This window comes from Anabas testudineus, chromosome 5 (assembly GCF_900324465.2).
Source record: "Anabas testudineus chromosome 5, fAnaTes1.2, whole genome shotgun sequence".
Lineage (NCBI taxonomy): Eukaryota > Metazoa > Chordata > Actinopteri > Anabantiformes > Anabantidae > Anabas > Anabas testudineus.
The window spans coordinates 4281678-4298876 of record NC_046614.1 but is presented as its reverse complement, the minus strand read 5'-3'; the positions used below and the strand labels follow the sequence as shown (position 1 = coordinate 4298876).

Here is a 17199-nt window from a genome sequence, read left to right as displayed (position 1 = left end):
CTAAAGCTTGTTTTCAGACCAGTTCACATCGTTCATTCAGTTGAGTACACATCTCCCTGTTTCCAGTTTGCACTTTATTGACAGGGTGTAACACAAAGCTTTTAAGGTGTTCTTCGTGTTTGTTTTTTTTGTTTGTTTTGTTTTTTTGCATTCACGTCAACGCGGTTCTGCCCTGTTGCTTTTCAGCTGAGGTACTGGAGTAGAAGTGAAAAGGAAGACACGGCAAGCGTGCAGAGGACTGTAGGAAATCAAACGTCCACTATTATCCGTGGGGTGAAAGGCAGCACCACATATTACGTCTCAGTGAGGGCATATAACACTGCTGGAGCAGGCCCTCCCAGCACCACTGTAAATATTACCACCAAAAAACCACGTAAGTAATACATTTAATTCTAACCACTGGTCCACTCTCTGCCATTGTTCTGCTTTTGTTTGAGGTAAATAATATGCTTTTTTTCTCCTAGCACCCAGTCAACCACCAGTTAAAGTGATGTGGAACACATCAAACTCCAAGATTATTTTGAACTGGGAGCAGGTCAAAGCCTTGGAGAATGAGTCCGAGGTCACTGGTTACAAAGTAAGCACCCAGTGTTCTTGGTCTTGTTAGAAAATAGTGTTTGTTGCTCTGACTTCTGTTTCTGATTCTTGACTTGATTTGACATTCATGCTCAGGTGCTGTACAAGAAGAATCGGCACAGTCGCCCAAACATCATGGAAACCAACACGACGTCTGTGGAGCTTGCACTGCCCACTGATGAGGATTATATCATCCAGATAAAGCCATTTGGAGAGGGAGGCGAAGGCAGCAGTAGCAGGCAGATCACCATCCCAAGGATACCAGGTCAGTGGAGAGCTAGTTAGTGCCTCCCTTGTGGCTCAACTGAATAATGCACTCCCCTCCTGCTGTCTAGCCAAAACAGATTAGCTATCATCATCTTCAACGGAAAAAAAGAGGTTGAGGAAAATAATGTGGCACATTAGAGATTTGGGCAATTAAGACCTCTACAGTATGTGACACCACAATGCAAGCGTTGCATGAACAGTCTAGCAGTTTATTTTGAATAATTTTACTATTCTGCTTCTCAATAACAAATCTCAAGCATTTCTGGAAATAAATGTTCAGCATAATTACTAAAGCAGACTGGAGAGGAAGCAGATTACCAGAATGAAATCCCAAAAAGTTTGACTCCACAGCAAAAAAGACTAACAGTCTTGTTCTTTCCAATACCTTTTCAGGTCCCAACGCAGTCGGCTCAGCGTCCAAGGTCTCCACTCTATCAGCACTCAGCACAATAGCACTGTCTTTCACAGCACGGACATCTTTATGACAAACAGCTCCCAGCAGACATTGCATCTGATATGGAGACAGCTCTATGGCGAAACGCAAACACAGCCCACTCTTGTGTAACTAGATCCATCCATTTAGATTTTAGAGGCAGAGGAAGATGATGACGAAAAAAAAAACATGCCATTGAGATGACAAGGGAAGAAGTCGCCTTTATCACCCAGGCTAAGTAAAGGAGATGACCGATGTCGTGACTATGTTGTTACCAAAGCAGCTTTCATAAGAAAAAAATTGTGAGAAAAATGTCTTATGTATATGCATCTTTTTGTATAACATGTTGGGCTTTTGTAGGTTTTGTTTTCCTAATCAATTTGAAGTTGGTCTATTTTTTTTGGCTTTTTTTTTTTTTTGAGGGCGAGAACAGTAAAGTGCATGGCAAATTACATCATTAAATCTCCCAGCATGGAGAATGAGAATGTGCTTTGACAGTGCACCTTTTATGTTCTAAAATAAAATAAGACTTGTCATTTTGGTTGTAAAGGCCAGAGTAGCGTTTTGTTTTGTTTTTTTCTTCAAGTGAATGAACAACCAACTGTTGCATCTCTGCATATCTGTTTTTGTAATATTTCAAAAATATTTCACTAAAATGACTGTAGTGGCATGTTGGGTGTTTCACCATTACTAGTCACAACAGCAAGTGAGGAGAGGATTAGCATCTAAAATCAGCACATGCTAAAGCCCATTTCATGCTTTCTGCTTGCGTTTGGACATGCACTATGGACTACTACAATTGAGGCTGTGTACAGGAATGGGTTCCACACATAAACACCACAAAGTGTAATTGTAAATTACACTTTGTGGTAATTTACAAATGTAAGAACATTGTCAGTTCAGTCTCATCAGTACATGAAGGTCTGGGTAGGGTTTGGTCAGGTGGTTGGCGTAGTTGCATTTAAAAATATAAATACTTTAAATCAATAAATAGGTCCCTGGAGAACTTAGTTGTCTGCTTCATGTAATGGTCAGAGGAGACTGACATTTCTTTAGTCTTCTTGAGTAAAGCATGAGTGAAACATGAGGGCCATACTAGAAAAGCAATGCACAAACTCTGGTCACTTTCACTCACTACACTCCCGGTCATGTTCAGATAGACAAGGACCGATCAATACTCTAGCCCACTCTGACCCTCACGGATTTGGGGTTACGTTAATGTTACACCATTGATACTGTAGTAGACATGCAGATGTGGAAAGTAAGAATGCTTTACCATACTTACACATGCTGATATTTATTGAAGTTGGTTTAAAATTATTCATTTTTTGAGGTGGGCTAAAAAATGTATATGTTTATATTAATTACTGAAAATGCTGAAGAACAATTTTAACTTTATGTTTTCCCTCTATATCAGATATCACAAACTATTGAAAACAAAGAAACACACTCACATTTTGCTAAAAGATGCTGTGCTAAAGCAGATACTAGCATTCGCTGACATCTAAAGTCAAACATTACACATAGGGCAGTCCGTTAAATGCATAATTGGACTTATTGGAAATAATTGGGTCCAAAGGATTGTCTAATCCTAGTGAATTAAAGGCAAGATTACGACAAACAGTTGATGTGTGAGAAAATTCTAAATGCTAGATGCTAATTTGTTAGCATGCAAAGTTTTCGGTGCTAGTCCTCTTGTTGAAGGTTGACTAAGAACTCCTGAATATTTGATGACATCCTTACAGTCATCCATGTGAAACAGTACTTACTGACCTTGTTGTCACAGAAATAGCATCACGCTGCTGAGAGCATCTTCCTTGGGTTCCTCTACCTTGGCCATTGAACTGCTCTGGTCATGGGATCCTGGTGACTGTCACATGCTCCTCATTCTTTCGTTTAGCCCTGTGTCTAGAGCTATTCTTTGCCTTCTGTGTGCCTCATCATATGTTCAAAATCCTCAGGTCCTTAAAGAGCCTTAACTTTATCATATGTATATCAAAACCATTAGAAAACATAGAACTATGAAGCAGCCGCGGTTCTGTTTACATGCTGCTGTGTTGATAGAAACTGTACACGGTTGGGACTGGGCGGGTTGGGGGCAGCATCCTTTGTGCAATGCTGTCATTACTGAGGTTAGTCTGAATGGCATTCTGCTGTTTCGCATGGGAAATTGGCAATATATGAGGCCTGGTGCATTTTTATAGGTGTATTCTTAATAAAAAGACAATGCTGCTGATCTTTTTTTCTTTTCCCATAGTCTCCTGATGCCATGTGGGACTGCTGTGCTACAGAGGTACAGTGCAGTCTGTATGTAGCTTGTAATCCAGTCAAGTAGTTTGTAGTACTTTGAAGGGAAGTGTACTGTAGGCTACTGGGTCTTGCTCTGAATCATGCATCAAGAAATGTGTAATATACTGTTTTGTACACTTCAAATCATTTATATAAAAGAACCTTTCTAAAGAGATGATTTACTCGGTTTTTATGTAATAACTCTGTTTCATACTGTAGCTAGCTGTTGCTCAGCATGACTGTACTTTGTCCTCTCTCTTCTGTCCACCTGTAAACCGGCTGAATGGCTTTAGGAACATGCAAGATTCATCCATCTTATAGGTTTGTGTACTCCTTATGTGTACCATGATCAGCTCTGTGTCTATACTCTGTCTCAGTCAGCCCCTCTGAGATGTACTGTCCATATACGCTCTACATGAGGAAATCCTCATTTGCTGTTTGTTGTTTATACTGTGTTAATAAAGATTACTGATTTGTAGAACAATGTCATGCTCTATTGGTCCATCCCTCAATACATTAGATCAATGTAAAAGCTGACATATAGGAATATTCCCCCTCTGGGCACAACAAATACACTCTGTGGCTGCTTAATCATACCACCATACAATCTAATGAAATCCAATAAAATCTGCCACAAAGTCTTAAATAAATACTTGTTTTTTTTTTTGTTGTTGTTGTTGTTGACACTGTCTGAGAGGTATTAATAAGTGGTTTTCATACTGTCTCAGTCTAAATCGCTCAGCGTTTTAATCTTCAAGGAATGAATGACTGAATTGATGCGTGTTGCTGCTTCTTTTATGCAAGTTGTAGAAGTTAAAAGCTTAAGGATTTTATGGCCTTTTTGATTTACTAATCCTTTCTGTGCCCATTGCTCTTTGTTGCATTTAGCTTGTATGATAGCTACTTGGCACAATGATGCTGTAGCACATCCACTTTACACTAAGAAGGTCCTGGGTGTGAACCCGCTGGCTGACTGGGCCCCTTTCTCAATGTTCTATCACAGGGCTGACAGAGGCAAACCGATGTTTCCATTGAGTCCTCCAGTTCCCTTTAACAATCCCACAACCACAAGTGTGGTTATAGGTGTTATTGGCCTTTTCTAGCCAAAACAACCATTTAATAACATGTTAAAAGCATGCATTTCTTATGAAACTGAGTGTCTGTAGACATGTTGAGGGAAGTTGTTGCTTCAGTTTGATGGTTTTATCACTAGGTGGTGCTAAGAGCACACAAATAATACAGTCTTCATTCTAGATGTAAGTATTAAATTTTGCCACTGGATGGCAATACAATAATACTACAATAATAACCCTTCATTACACTGACATTACAAGAGAAGCCTTTTATTTCACATAGTGAATTGTTAATATATGAAAATCTTCAAGCCACACATTGAAAACAGTTTCCCCGAGTTCTACTTCTTCATTAGAGGTAACTAGTCAAAGTGAATTCCCTCTCCCATCAGAATCAGAGGCAGTGTTTGAATCATACTGAGACATTTATTTCTGTGTGTATGTTTTCCATTGAGACTGAATGCAGATACAGAAAATACACACCACCAAGCACTAGGGGAATGTAGAGCAATCGGCAGTGAAGGATTGAAGGTGGAGGCTAAACAGCAGAGCAGCTCGATGCTCGTCATGGAACAAAGCTCATATCCATAATCTGTACTAGGCTGATTTTCTACTTTAATGGGGCCAATAAATACTTTCAGCTCACTGAGGACCCTATCAGTCCAAATTCAGAATCTTCATCGTTACTGTGCTCAGTGTCACATTCTTTAGACTAGTCATTGACTTTCAAGGCAGCCCCTCCTCACCTTGGACAGAGAGGAGAGGTTGGTTTGACATCTGCCCCGTGGTGGTAAAAGCGCTTTACGCTCAGCGCTGATAACCGTGTCTCCAAACATAAGGCACCCATTCATGTGACATTTCTATTGCTTTGCTGTCCTTACTCCTCTACTTACTGCTTCATCCCCTGAACCTAAAAACACGTCCCTGCTCCCGTCAAGTTCTACATACAGTAGTTTACAGGATAATTCACAGAAGTATGGATATTTATATATAAATACAGGTCCTCCATCCTTTACCTCCATCACCTCGCCCACAGTGCACATCTTCCGTCCTGATGCCTACAGTTGTTTCTCTTCTATCAGTATTGATTTCAATACTACAGCAAAAATAGGTTTTGGCATATACCACTGCAAGCAAGTGCCTTCACAACAGTCCAGTGTCATATGACCAGGTAAAATAAAATCTATCAAAACAAAATATACAACTCATCAGTTTGGGAATCTTCGTTTCCACAGACACATCAACAGCAAGTCGACAGTTTCAAGTCAGGGCATTGGAGGATTATTTGACATGGGTGGCAAAGCTATGGTAACAAATGTTAGGAAAGACTCCTTTGAATATCAGTAATGCTGTCATAGGTTTTGGTTACGCTTCGGTACGCATGAGAGTTCACAGTTTTCTCCCTTTAAAGGACAGATAAGAATAATGGCTGCTTATTGCAAATCTCACAAGCAGTGTGTTTCACTGCTCTGGTTAACAGTAGCACAAAGTCACCAATGTCGACAACACAGCTAACATGGATCGGGCCCCAGCAGAGGATGGTAAGTGATGCATTGTATTGTATCAAAGGTCATTCGGGAGAATGTGACAGTCAACAGGTTCTGTGGATAATATGTTAGTGTTAGCTTTGTCTGTAAGGGCAACAAGGAGGAAGAGTACAAGCATCCACATTCACCATTCCTATAAATACAATAACAAAACGAATACACCATAACTTAAAAGAGTTAATCCAACGGAAAACAAAAAAGTACCCATGTTAATCTTGTGGTTTTATACATTTCAGTCAGTGTTTCTCAACATGCACTTTTTTTAACATAGCTTGTTGAAGTTGCTGTTTAAAGCTGCTACAGTTTTTTGGATTATGAATGAATCAAATTACATGTTTGCATTGCTTTAAAGCTAAATTGATACTCAACAAGGGGTCAAATGACTGGCATAATGGCATAACTTGTGGCCAGAAATGTGACTTCAATTAAAAGCAATCTGGATTGTTCAAATAGATAGCATGTTAGCATGAGTTTCAAGGAATTAATACTGGATGTCTCAGGGTTTAGGACTTACATCCCTGTGTGGAATTTAGCTTGACTGAAACATGAAAAGCACATGATTAACATATAAATGTAATGGAAGTCTGTGAATTTGAGCAAGAAAACATGAAAAAAACATTTCACCCAATATTTCTGAAACTTAAAAGATGATTTATATTAAAATGTCTTTAAAAATAGTTTAACCATCTTCACTGTAGATGGAGGGTTGACACCAAAATAAACACAGTGACAGTGAGGGGGCAAAATGAGACAAGCCAGGACAGTGATGTTTGTGTGCTGGATCACAGCAAAGTTCCAGCTGTCCTTGTCTTCTTCAGTACAGTCTGTCAACATCAGTGTCCACTACTCGTTGACCTTTTTCTTTTCCCCCAAAGGTGCTTAGCCCCATCATCTCAGATCTTCTTCTTTTAAATGTGGACATGTCCATGTTTTTTTTCATTCCCACTTCTTTATTGAGTCATGCAGATTATAATCATCTGATATTATACATATTTAATAAACAGGCAAACACTGGACATAGATCCTCTATAGATAAAAATGTAAAAAGCTAATAAGTCAGCTGTTGATTATACTGAAGGTGTCATGGAGGTGACAGGAACGAGCAACAAGACTGCCTCTTGCCACTTGAAACCAACCTCCCTACCCCACCACCAGCATTGTCCTGATGCTTTCACTCAACCGTCCACTGTTCTTAAATATTCATTTTATATGTGACAGTAGTACAGGGAAGATATTTGTGACCTTAAAATATAAAGAAGAACTGTGGTGGTAAGCCATTTCCATACAGAAATGACATGACAAACATGTCGCATAAGGAGGTGGAGGGCTGAGATGGGCTCAGACACAACAGAAGGGAAGGTCATGTCAGAGGCCAAGTCACAGTTGGTCTAAAGGGACAGAAGTGAAGGTCTACTGCTTCAGGGAATGCAGACTGTTCTCGTATCGATGTGTACACATTAGGGTAGACAGTCCTCATATCTGGTTAGTGACATACTGCAGAGCGTTGGAGAAGACCCGCAGCTGGATGATCCTCCTGCCCCCCATCCGTCCCAGGAGCCACCGTGACCAATCAGGACTGCAATGAGACAAAAACACAGAAATGTGAACACTAACAGTTAATGAGACAATGATGTGGCCCCTGGACACAGGCATGTAAAAGGCCCCTCACCCCTCTGAAGTTCCTTTTACACTTCCTCTTAAAGGTGGCTTTACAACAACAACATGCCACCTTGATGTACTGTATAAAAGGTACCAATCCAGTGTGGGGGGTCCATCTGGACCCTCCTTTTAACTGCCTCAAGAGGTAGTGCCAGAGAAGAGGTGAGTTCGCCCCACTGACTGTGTGAAAGAGCCGGGGCGGCGTCGGGTGAAGATGAGAAGGGGTGTGAACTTCAGTGTTTTAGTGTCAGACCAGAGACTGTGGTTGTTTCTGGAGGAGAAACAGCATTTATGACATGATTTGAACTCAAGCAGAGTTGTCCTACGCTGTGGTCAGTATGATAATGAATGATTACTGTGACATTAGGCTTCATTTAAGCAACGTGTGCTACGCTGCGTGTTGAGGTTCTTTTGCATCACTTTGTGGTCATTTTCTGTCTGTTTGTTGCAGTTTTGCATGTTTCTGTAGTCATTTTACAACTCTTCGTGTTTGTTTGGTAGTCACTTTGTACTTAATTTAGGTTATGTTTTATTTCTCCATGTTTGTTTTGTGTCCCTTTATTGTCTGTTGTGTCTCTTTGTCCTTGTTTTCTTTTGTTCTTGGTAGTTATTTAGCATCTTTATTGTCGTTTACCCCTCTTTGTAGCTGTTTTTGCATCTTTTAAGAGCAATTTTGTGCATTTTTAGTAATTTTGTGTCTCTGTATAGTCACTCTGTATCTTCTCTCTTTAATAAGTAGTTTTGTGTCTCTGTAGTCCCTTTAAACAGGGTCTCTGTGCCTGGTAGGCCTTGTCAATCCATGCACACTAAGCATAGTAATCTTGTAACCTGCACACTGATCATATGACAACAGTGTGGCCACTCTACATACCTCTGCTTTCTGCTGGAGTTCCTCAGTGGGAGACTCTGTTTCCCTGATAACCACTGCTTTTGTCACCAGCATGTCAGGGTGCTGCTGCTTGGCCTCTTGGATTGCCATGGCGAGGGCCTGGAGACAAGAAAAGCAAAGATATGGGTCAAAAACCTCACATATTAGCTACCAGTATCTTATGACTGTGTTGCAGTTTTTTCTCTAACACTCCTCCTCACCTGATGTTGGTCCACATCATCATCTCCTGTGATTATAATCCTTTTCTCGATTCTGGTCTCTGAGTAGCCTCCTTTCACAGTCTGCAGAGCACATACAAAAATAAAATGAATAAATAATAAATAAATAATACATTTAATGACTCATAAGCTGATTTCCAACAATTAAAAATGCCACGTGATTAGGGATAAAATAAAGTATCATTATTTTCATTGTAATTGTATCAGCTCATTTACAGCTCTTTGTCTAAAACATCAACACCTTCTTTTTTGCATCACACAAAAGAAGTTTCTTTATCAATGCAATGTGACAAGTGGGGCAAATTGAGAAAAAGAGAATTCAACTGAACAAATAAAATGTACAGACACACAGATACAGATACAAAACTGATATTGTATGTTTCTGGGAGAAATAACCAGGATTGTGGGTTAATAGAAAATATACTGACAAGTATAATAAACAGAAACAGAAAAACAGATTAGGAAATTAGAGACAAAGAGAGACATAAAGACAGGAAAAGACTAGATGGTGATATGCAGTTCTAGCATTGTTATTTATGTGTACTGACACATGTACAGTACCTAAATATCAAAACCATGATTTGTTTTGAGTTAGATGAACAGACCCACTGTTATTCCCAACAGCAGAGTGCACCATAGGAGACAGTTATAGTGGATATCTGCAAACTCATGTCACTTAACTGTAGCCACAGGAATAGATAAGGCGTTACCTTGGTAACTTGAGTTGTGGTTGCTGAGGTGACATTCTCAGCGGTGATGGTCAGTGGAGAAACAACTGACTCCCTCCCCTGAATGCCAGCTTTTACCTAGAGCACATGTATAAGAGAGGAGTCATACACACATAGGTGCACACTGCTGCAGACACATAACGATCACACACAACCTGTCCACGGCACGTCTTGAACTCGTGGAGGGTGTAAACACAGCTCTTACAGTACATCTGAGTGTATATGAAACGTAGTGATGTAGAAAGTGTTATCAGGGTCAGTCTACCTGACGCCTTGCACAACAAACTCATTTTACACTTTGCTTAACATGACATAGACCCAGAGTCTCAAGGTCCACACTAATGCTTCCACTTTCATGACTTACTGAGGCGGTTTATTACAAAAATGTAAAAAGATTAAACTTTACTAGTGTGCTACTTTTTTTGAGGGATTGCTGGTTCTGTTTGACAACGTTTGTCATTATATCAAATACCATCAGAGTAGTACTATCAAATAGTGTGTTTTTGCATCATATACTGTACATGGATGTTCCTCTCTAACACTATTCATTTTCACACTTCTTCACAAAGGTATCCAGTAAAAGTCAAGGTTAGCACAGAAAACAAGGCCAGAGGTTCCTACTCGTCAGTCACACACATACTGAGACCCTGATGTTATTGCTCTATAAAGATACTTACAGGGGAGCCATTTTCTTTAACAGCAGCCTCCAGCGGGTTGACAACTCCATAGCTCTGAAGGACAGAAAGAAACAGGACAGTACAGTTATAAAGTATTAAGGAAGAGGCCAAGATATCCTGAAATACACTCTACAGCAACAGCTGTGACAAACTCCTTTAGTTCAGGAGAACCATTGGCAAACTGTTTGGTTTGCCAATGGCTCTCCCTATGATAAAAAAAGTATATGCTGGCGCAAAGTGACAGAGGTGGTGGTGCTGAGCCAAAAACATGATGCCAATCCAAACAAAGATTGAGGAGACCCACTGTGAAAGAAAGATTTTGTTCAGATTTAAATTTTAAGATTTTTAAATGTATTTTTATCTAATTCCATTGGCATTGGGTTTTTTTTAATCACTGTTTGCAACTCAGCAATGAGCCAAAGTTTCTTATTGGTCATTTAGTTCAAGGAGGGCTAACTAGCAGTGAACCTACTACTGTGTTATATTGTTTGTAATAACAGTGTTTTATAGCTTCTTTCAAATCTTGCTTTAAAGCTAATCCCTATTTTTATTTCAACAATGGATCAAATATGTTGCATAAAGTGTCATTTGTAGTGTATTTACAGTAGATTATCGACCTCTGCAGTTACCGTGAGCACTCTGGTGCATTGTAGGATCTTTTCAAATCAATGGAGGTAGCAGCAGGCATTTATTTACAGCAAAAAATAAAAGAGACACTCCCCGCCCTTCACCTAAGCAGAGAAAAATTTGCCAGTGAAAGTTGTGAAGTCTGAGCTAAAACAAGATATTGGTCATTAGATTTTCAGTTCACTTGAAGCCTGACTCTAAAAAAATATTCATGTAGCTCCATGTGTGATGGAACCTGTGTCTTTGCTTTGTTTGTCAGTCACCTTCACCAATGCAGAAAAAGACAGAAAAAGAAAGAACAAAAAAATGATCAGGAGGCATCGTATCTCCAAACAGCTCAAATCTGTGGACCAAAAGCCAAAAATAGCCCAGGGCAGAGGAGAAATCAGATTAGTCTTTTGCTGCATGTATACTCGGATTTCCAGTAACCAGGTTACTTGAGTGTGAATGTGAACTCATTCCCCAATTACAAAACCCGATTACTTTTGCTAACCTGGCTACTTGACTACATGTATGTGCACTGTATGTACCTGCTTCACTGAGTTCCAAATAGTTTTATATCGACAAGATATTTCAAAGCCACAATCAGACCATTACCAGCATGTGTATTTCTGATTAACTATTTGTGAAGGCACTTCTTCCAACATTCTGGTTTCAACACAAATTGAAATGACACACAGGCAGCAGGCACACAACAGGAGACAAGCCTTTGGGCTGTTTCTGAAGAGCTCGTTGGACATGACATGTCTCCCTCTGCTGGCCGTACAATGGCTGTGTTGGAGGGCTTTGCCTATGGATGACATCATCCTTCATTTAATGCAGACACACAACCACACACTGCTGTGGTTTACATCTTCGAAAATTCAACTCAACACTAATCTGGCACTTCAAAGGCAATCTCGACATCATCATTGCGTGACTTCACCCACGCCGGTAGCTGAATGACTGAAGAGCAAGGCAATGATTACATTTTTAAAAGTCACCTTTGGGACAACCATCCAGCACTCAAGTTTTGCCTCTGTAGATGAATGGGAATCGCACCTACTTTCATCCTCCTCATTAATACACTGTCAATACTTTAATAACTCCATAATGATGCTATTATGTCACTGGTGTCTTGGGAACATGGCCCTGATGTCACTGCAGCACAAAGGAAAAGCTTCTGCCTGTAATCAGGAACTATTCCAATGCACTGGACTGCCAAAACCTTCAGTTAATATGTACCAGCATACACGGATGAAACAGAATAAAGAGAAAAGAAGAATATGTTTGAATTTATAAAAGAACTGCTCACTCTTACCTGCGGCGACACAGTCATGATGTTGGGTTGGACCTCTGAACCATTCGTATGTGTCTCTGTCTTGATATCTGATCTCTTCAGCATATGGGCCATGTTCACAGCAGTGGGGTCTTTCTTTGCCACAGGAGGCTGTGTGAAACACAAACAACAGCCTTAAGACAAATAGTTTTAAACTATTCCTCTGAAGAGCGCCGGAGACCTTCGCACATTGCAGGAGCAGCAGATTATTTAGCACAAAGCTCTTTAACACTGTTCTTAATGGAACTTAGATTTAAATACAATTTTATTGCATTGTTCAGGATGAAGACAACATGCATTAATGATTCAAAGAAATACTGACAACAATAAAATGGGTTCAAGTTTCATAAATAAGGACATCAACAACGAAAATAAAACAGAGTTTTAAACCAAATGAAACATGAACAAAATGTAACAAAATTCAAACAATGGGAAATGGTCCAAAAGAAAAATATAGTTATGGCACCAAGTCCAACCAAGCAGAGAGTGAATCCAGGGGGTGATGATGATGATGATGATGATAAGGATGAATACATTCATCTGTCTACCTCATGATGCATTCCCTCCTCAGGAAGCTTCTCCTCTATGGGAGACTTGTCTCGGGAACCCATAAGACGGGCAGAGTAGAACCTGGAGGTCTCTTCAAAATCCTCCCGGCCCACCTCTGGCAGTCGCTCCCTTTCTCCCAGCTCGGACATGCCTTTGGAGAAGTCCTCCATGCCAGAGTGGAGGTCCGTGATGACGGTGAAGTCAACTTCAGCCTCCAGGCTGGATGTGGAGCTGACGGTCATACTGGAGCACTTGCGCTCGATGCCCAGGTGAATTTCCCTCATGCAAGCCACCGCATCCCGCTCCTGCTCCTCCTCTGGGGCTGCGTTCGGCTGGGGCCTCCTGTCACTGAGCTCCTTCTGGGGCAGGTACAGACACAGGGGATGACCACGTGTATGTGCAGTCATGCGGAATAGGAAGATGACAGGAATGTGATGGAAATTTTATCCTGGTGTCTGTAGATGTGGTGCATTCTGAGATTTATGGAGGATCCACCATCTAAACCACTGCCCATGCAACGCACTCCGAATATACAGCAGATTATAATAAGACATGTAGTCATGTTAGAATTGAAAAGCTAAAATAATGTTTAGCGTTATTGGCTAAACTGACATGCATCAAAGAAGTAAAACACATTTAATTTAAATGATCACAAGCCAAAAAAGTTAGGAACCACTAATATACAGAGACTGAAATTAATTACGAGTCCACTTGCTAATTAGATCACAGTAAGAACTAGATGATGCAAGCAGCAGCCAAGTGTATAGGATTCTGTTTCAGCCCACACATTCAGTTAAATCTCTTTTCACAGTGATGGATGAGTGCAGCTGAGCAGCAACGTAACACACTCCATCCTTTATACAGTAGCTTTTTATAGCCTTTTTGTTTTTACATACTGCACAGTACAAGGAGAAGCTGGTACCGGCACTTAGGAGGCATGCAGTTTAGATATGATGCAGACAGGGACAGAGATGATGGGAGGAACATATGAAAGGATGAATAACCTTGAAATCAGCAAATGGCTCTTCATAGATGGCAGGAGTAGAGACAGGCTCCTGCAGGGGGAAGCACAGGAAAGAGCACAGAGAGCATCTGAAGGTTAGCACAAGCTGAAGTGGAGAGTGGACTAACAGGCAACCACACAGACAGAAATCCTAACAGACCTGAAAATATCAGCTCAGTGTGTTCTGAGTGCAAAATATTCCAGACCTAAACTGGGTTTCTGGTGTACTGCTCACCGAGAGATCAAATGTGAGTATAGAATTTTTAAAGAATTGCTCATAAATAGCTAATGCAGATTTTTTTTTCTTATCTCTTTTTAACTCAAACCCAAGTTTAGGTGAGAAATTCAGCCAAACCCAATCTAAGCCCACTGGGTCTGCTCAGATCCAGTCAGGTTCAAATGGATTCAGGCACAAATTTCAAGCACTACAGTAGCATAGCATTCAACAATACAGTTTAGAGGGCAGAAAAGAGGTGAGCTTACTGCAAAAAAAAAAAGAAGAGAAAACTAGAGCCAGGTTTAACTGTTAGAAGTATTAAAGCAGGATGCACTTTGTATAATGATGGTTTTCAGCCTAACAGCAGCCGCTCACCGATAAACTGAGAATGTGTTGTAACGCTACACACCTTAAATTTCAGAAGGGAATATTCAAACATTGTCAAATAATATTGCTAAATGTCCAATAAAAGGTGCCGGCCTATATTTCAAAGCCTGCCAAAATGACTCTATGAGCGAGTTCATATTGTTTGGCGCAGAGCAGCTAATATTTTCCCACACTCCTCGAGTTCAATCAGATCTTGATATGATTGTCACTCGCCGGTGAGGTACGTTCACGCACTAGAGAGCTACGCAACACCTCTTCTCATGCCTGTTTAATCCAGTATATGCAAGAGCTCGACTCAGATGAAAAGGTGGGAAATGATGAGAGCTGTCATGTCTATTCACGTCAAATTCCTTTCATTCCAGTGCCAAAACACGTGCAAGCCCCTAATGATACCAACAGTGAAATGAAAGCAGCAAATCTGACTGTGTCAGGCACTGAGCTGTGGTGTCTGGCTCCTTGCTGCCTGCTGGGGTTTCACAGTTGGAGGAAACACTGTGTGTAACAACACTTAGCTTTCTATCCAGATGGGGTTGAGGAGAATAATGCAACTTATTTATTATCCTCAATCTGAAGAATCAAGTGACATTTTGTAAATTCTGTTGATCTAAGTTCATCAGTTTCTCATCATTTGTGCGCAAACCAATTCTTGACTTCATTTATCTCTAATTTGGGGGAATACTAGGTGTCTCTAACAGAGCAATGAATGACTTCTTTTCATCCTCTCTCCCTCAAACGAGTGATTTAATTTGTGACATTAGTATGCAATGTTTTGCAACTGTTTTGTATCCCGGTTTGAAAATGGCATGGAGATGTGCAAAAATCATCAGAGCGATGATAATGTGTGAGCCTTTGTATCATTGCCACCCTGTGTCAAAGAACAACGTGAGCTGGAAGAAATTTTTAAGCTCACAAGTTAGAGAAGGCAAAGACAAACCAACAACCAAAACATGAGATTTTGGTCCTTTTTAAAACTTTCACAGCCAGTGGTGAGCTGTACAGATTTGCCAGAGAGTGTGGTGCATGTTGAGGGCAATGGGAAGGGAGACATTGGGTTGCCATATGGGAAAATGTCCAAACTTTTGAATAGTTTTTTGCCACAAGACGGAGCAAAAGTACCGCTCCGCCTGCTCTCCACACAGGTACGAACAGGTAAGATGGATGAGTGTTTCAAGTCACTGAAAACGTAGAAAAAAAGAAAAATGGAGTGCTGTTTGAAGCTCATGCGATGCTTTTTTTTCCATATGACTGAATAGCAGATGCCAAGCAGAGTTACCGAGTGTCTCTTCTTGGCAGCGTCCAGGCTCGGTTCCCTGCCGCAACTTCGACTGTTCCGCAGTATTAGTCCGGACTCCCTGGCCTTCTGTGTTTTCACTGGCGGGGCCGGGGGAGCCATTTTGGGAAGCATTGAAATCTTTGAGCTGAATGACTGAGCCTCTATGGGTCCTCTACCTGAGTGAAAGCTATCGTCAGTACCCTCCAGATCTGCTGCGAACGCTGGATGGAATGTGGAGACATCAGTCCAGTTGAGGTCTGAGGATCCCTCTGGAGAGCCAACCGACCAGCGGTACTCTCTTCTCAAAGCCCGAATGGGCTCATCCTGTCCTGTCCTGTCCTTTTCATCCTTACACGTTATGCTCTTCGACCGCTCTGGCTTGAGAGGAACAATCCTGGTGATTTCTGACTGGTAGCTGCTGCCTGACAGTCGGTGCAAAGATGTCCTCTGACTTCTGTCTCCCAAGAAACTCTCAATATCTTCTCCCCCAGAGCTACTGATCTTCCTCTCGTGGGTCCTGACCTGTCGCAGTTTTACCTCTGCTAGCTCTTTGTTGTCAATAAGGCCCTTTCCTCGCACCTTCATTACACACTCCCCTTTAACACCTGCTAATGAACTATCATGTTCTAACTTTCCGGGCCCATTCACTGAGCCTAAATCAATATCTGTTGTTCCTACCTGACTCACTTTTTTCTTTGCCTGCTCTGTTCCTTGACTGGAGACTTCTTTGTTGTCTCCTACTGATACATCCTCTTGTTTGGTGTCTTTATAAACCCTGACAGACTGATCCTTTCCTGATCTTGGATCATCTTTCATTGTCATTGCCAGAGATGACTCGCAGTGATTTCCCATTTTCTCATTTTTTTCTGGACTACTGTCTGAGTCTGAGCCCTCATTTTCTTCTCCACTCGAATCACCACCTCCCCTTCTGTAGATTAGCTCTGCAGGCATTCCCAGGTTCAAACTCTGGGGTCTCCGCTTTTTCCTTAGTTTAGAAGCTGTGCGTTCCTTTATCTGGTGTGACCCTTCGACCACATCATTGTTTGCCTCGGGGTCTGAGGCTTGAGATGTTTTACTTTGAGATCTGTCTCGAAACAAGTCTGCATTCTCAGATAACTGAATCACAAAACGACTTTTGTTTGTCGGCCAAGGCTCAGAGCACACATCTGCCTCTCTGGATGACTTTTTTGATGGAATCTCATCAATATGGCTTGTCATTTCTTTTCTTTCATACCCTGTTACCTCTTTTTGTAACATCTTGGTAATGTCTATCTCTTTTTCCAGCTCCTTTTTCTCCCATGATGAATCAGATGAGAGAGATTTGTTCTTTTCTTCTGCCTTCCAGTCATGGTCCTGTTGATAAGTTTCTTGTTTTTCAATCAATACCCACTCCTCAGAGCCCTACATGTTGGTATAGATTAAACACAGTTAGACAGATCAAGCACAGCTGCTGCACATAATGAAATCTG

At 41.0% G+C, this 17199-nt stretch overlaps 2 protein-coding genes across 8 annotated transcripts in view; one reads left to right on the top strand and one right to left on the bottom strand.

Annotated features, from left to right (window-relative positions):
* The window catches only part of cntn4 (contactin 4), a 99659-nt gene extending 97987 nt beyond the window's left edge, over positions 1 to 1672 (top strand). The window contains 4 exon segments of the mRNA XM_026346945.1: positions 187 to 373; positions 465 to 577; positions 673 to 841; positions 1237 to 1672. Coding sequence (XP_026202730.1) covers positions 187 to 373; positions 465 to 577; positions 673 to 841; positions 1237 to 1328 — 561 coding nt within the window. The 3' untranslated portion in view covers positions 1329 to 1672.
* A 3220-nt stretch (positions 1673 to 4892) lies between these two features.
* The window catches only part of LOC113153402 (band 4.1-like protein 1), a 71203-nt gene continuing 58896 nt past the window's right edge, over positions 4893 to 17199 (bottom strand). For 3 of the 7 annotated variants that reach the window (XM_026347008.1, XM_026347009.1, XM_026347011.1), the window contains 9 exons: positions 15731 to 17131; positions 13855 to 13905; positions 12850 to 13209; positions 12284 to 12412; positions 10357 to 10410; positions 9662 to 9757; positions 8934 to 9014; positions 8716 to 8832; positions 4893 to 7761 (listed from right to left, as the gene is read on the bottom strand). In XM_026347008.1, coding sequence (XP_026202793.1) covers positions 7756 to 7761; positions 8716 to 8832; positions 8934 to 9014; positions 9662 to 9757; positions 10357 to 10410; positions 12284 to 12412; positions 12850 to 13209; positions 13855 to 13905; positions 15731 to 17131 — 2295 coding nt within the window. In that variant the 3' untranslated portion in view covers positions 4893 to 7755. The remainder of the gene's footprint in view (positions 7762 to 8715; positions 8833 to 8933; positions 9015 to 9661; positions 9758 to 10356; positions 10411 to 12283; positions 12413 to 12849; positions 13210 to 13854; positions 13906 to 15730; positions 17132 to 17199) is intronic. The other 4 variants (XM_026347013.1, XM_026347012.1, XM_026347014.1 and 1 more) reach the window with 4 other exon arrangements.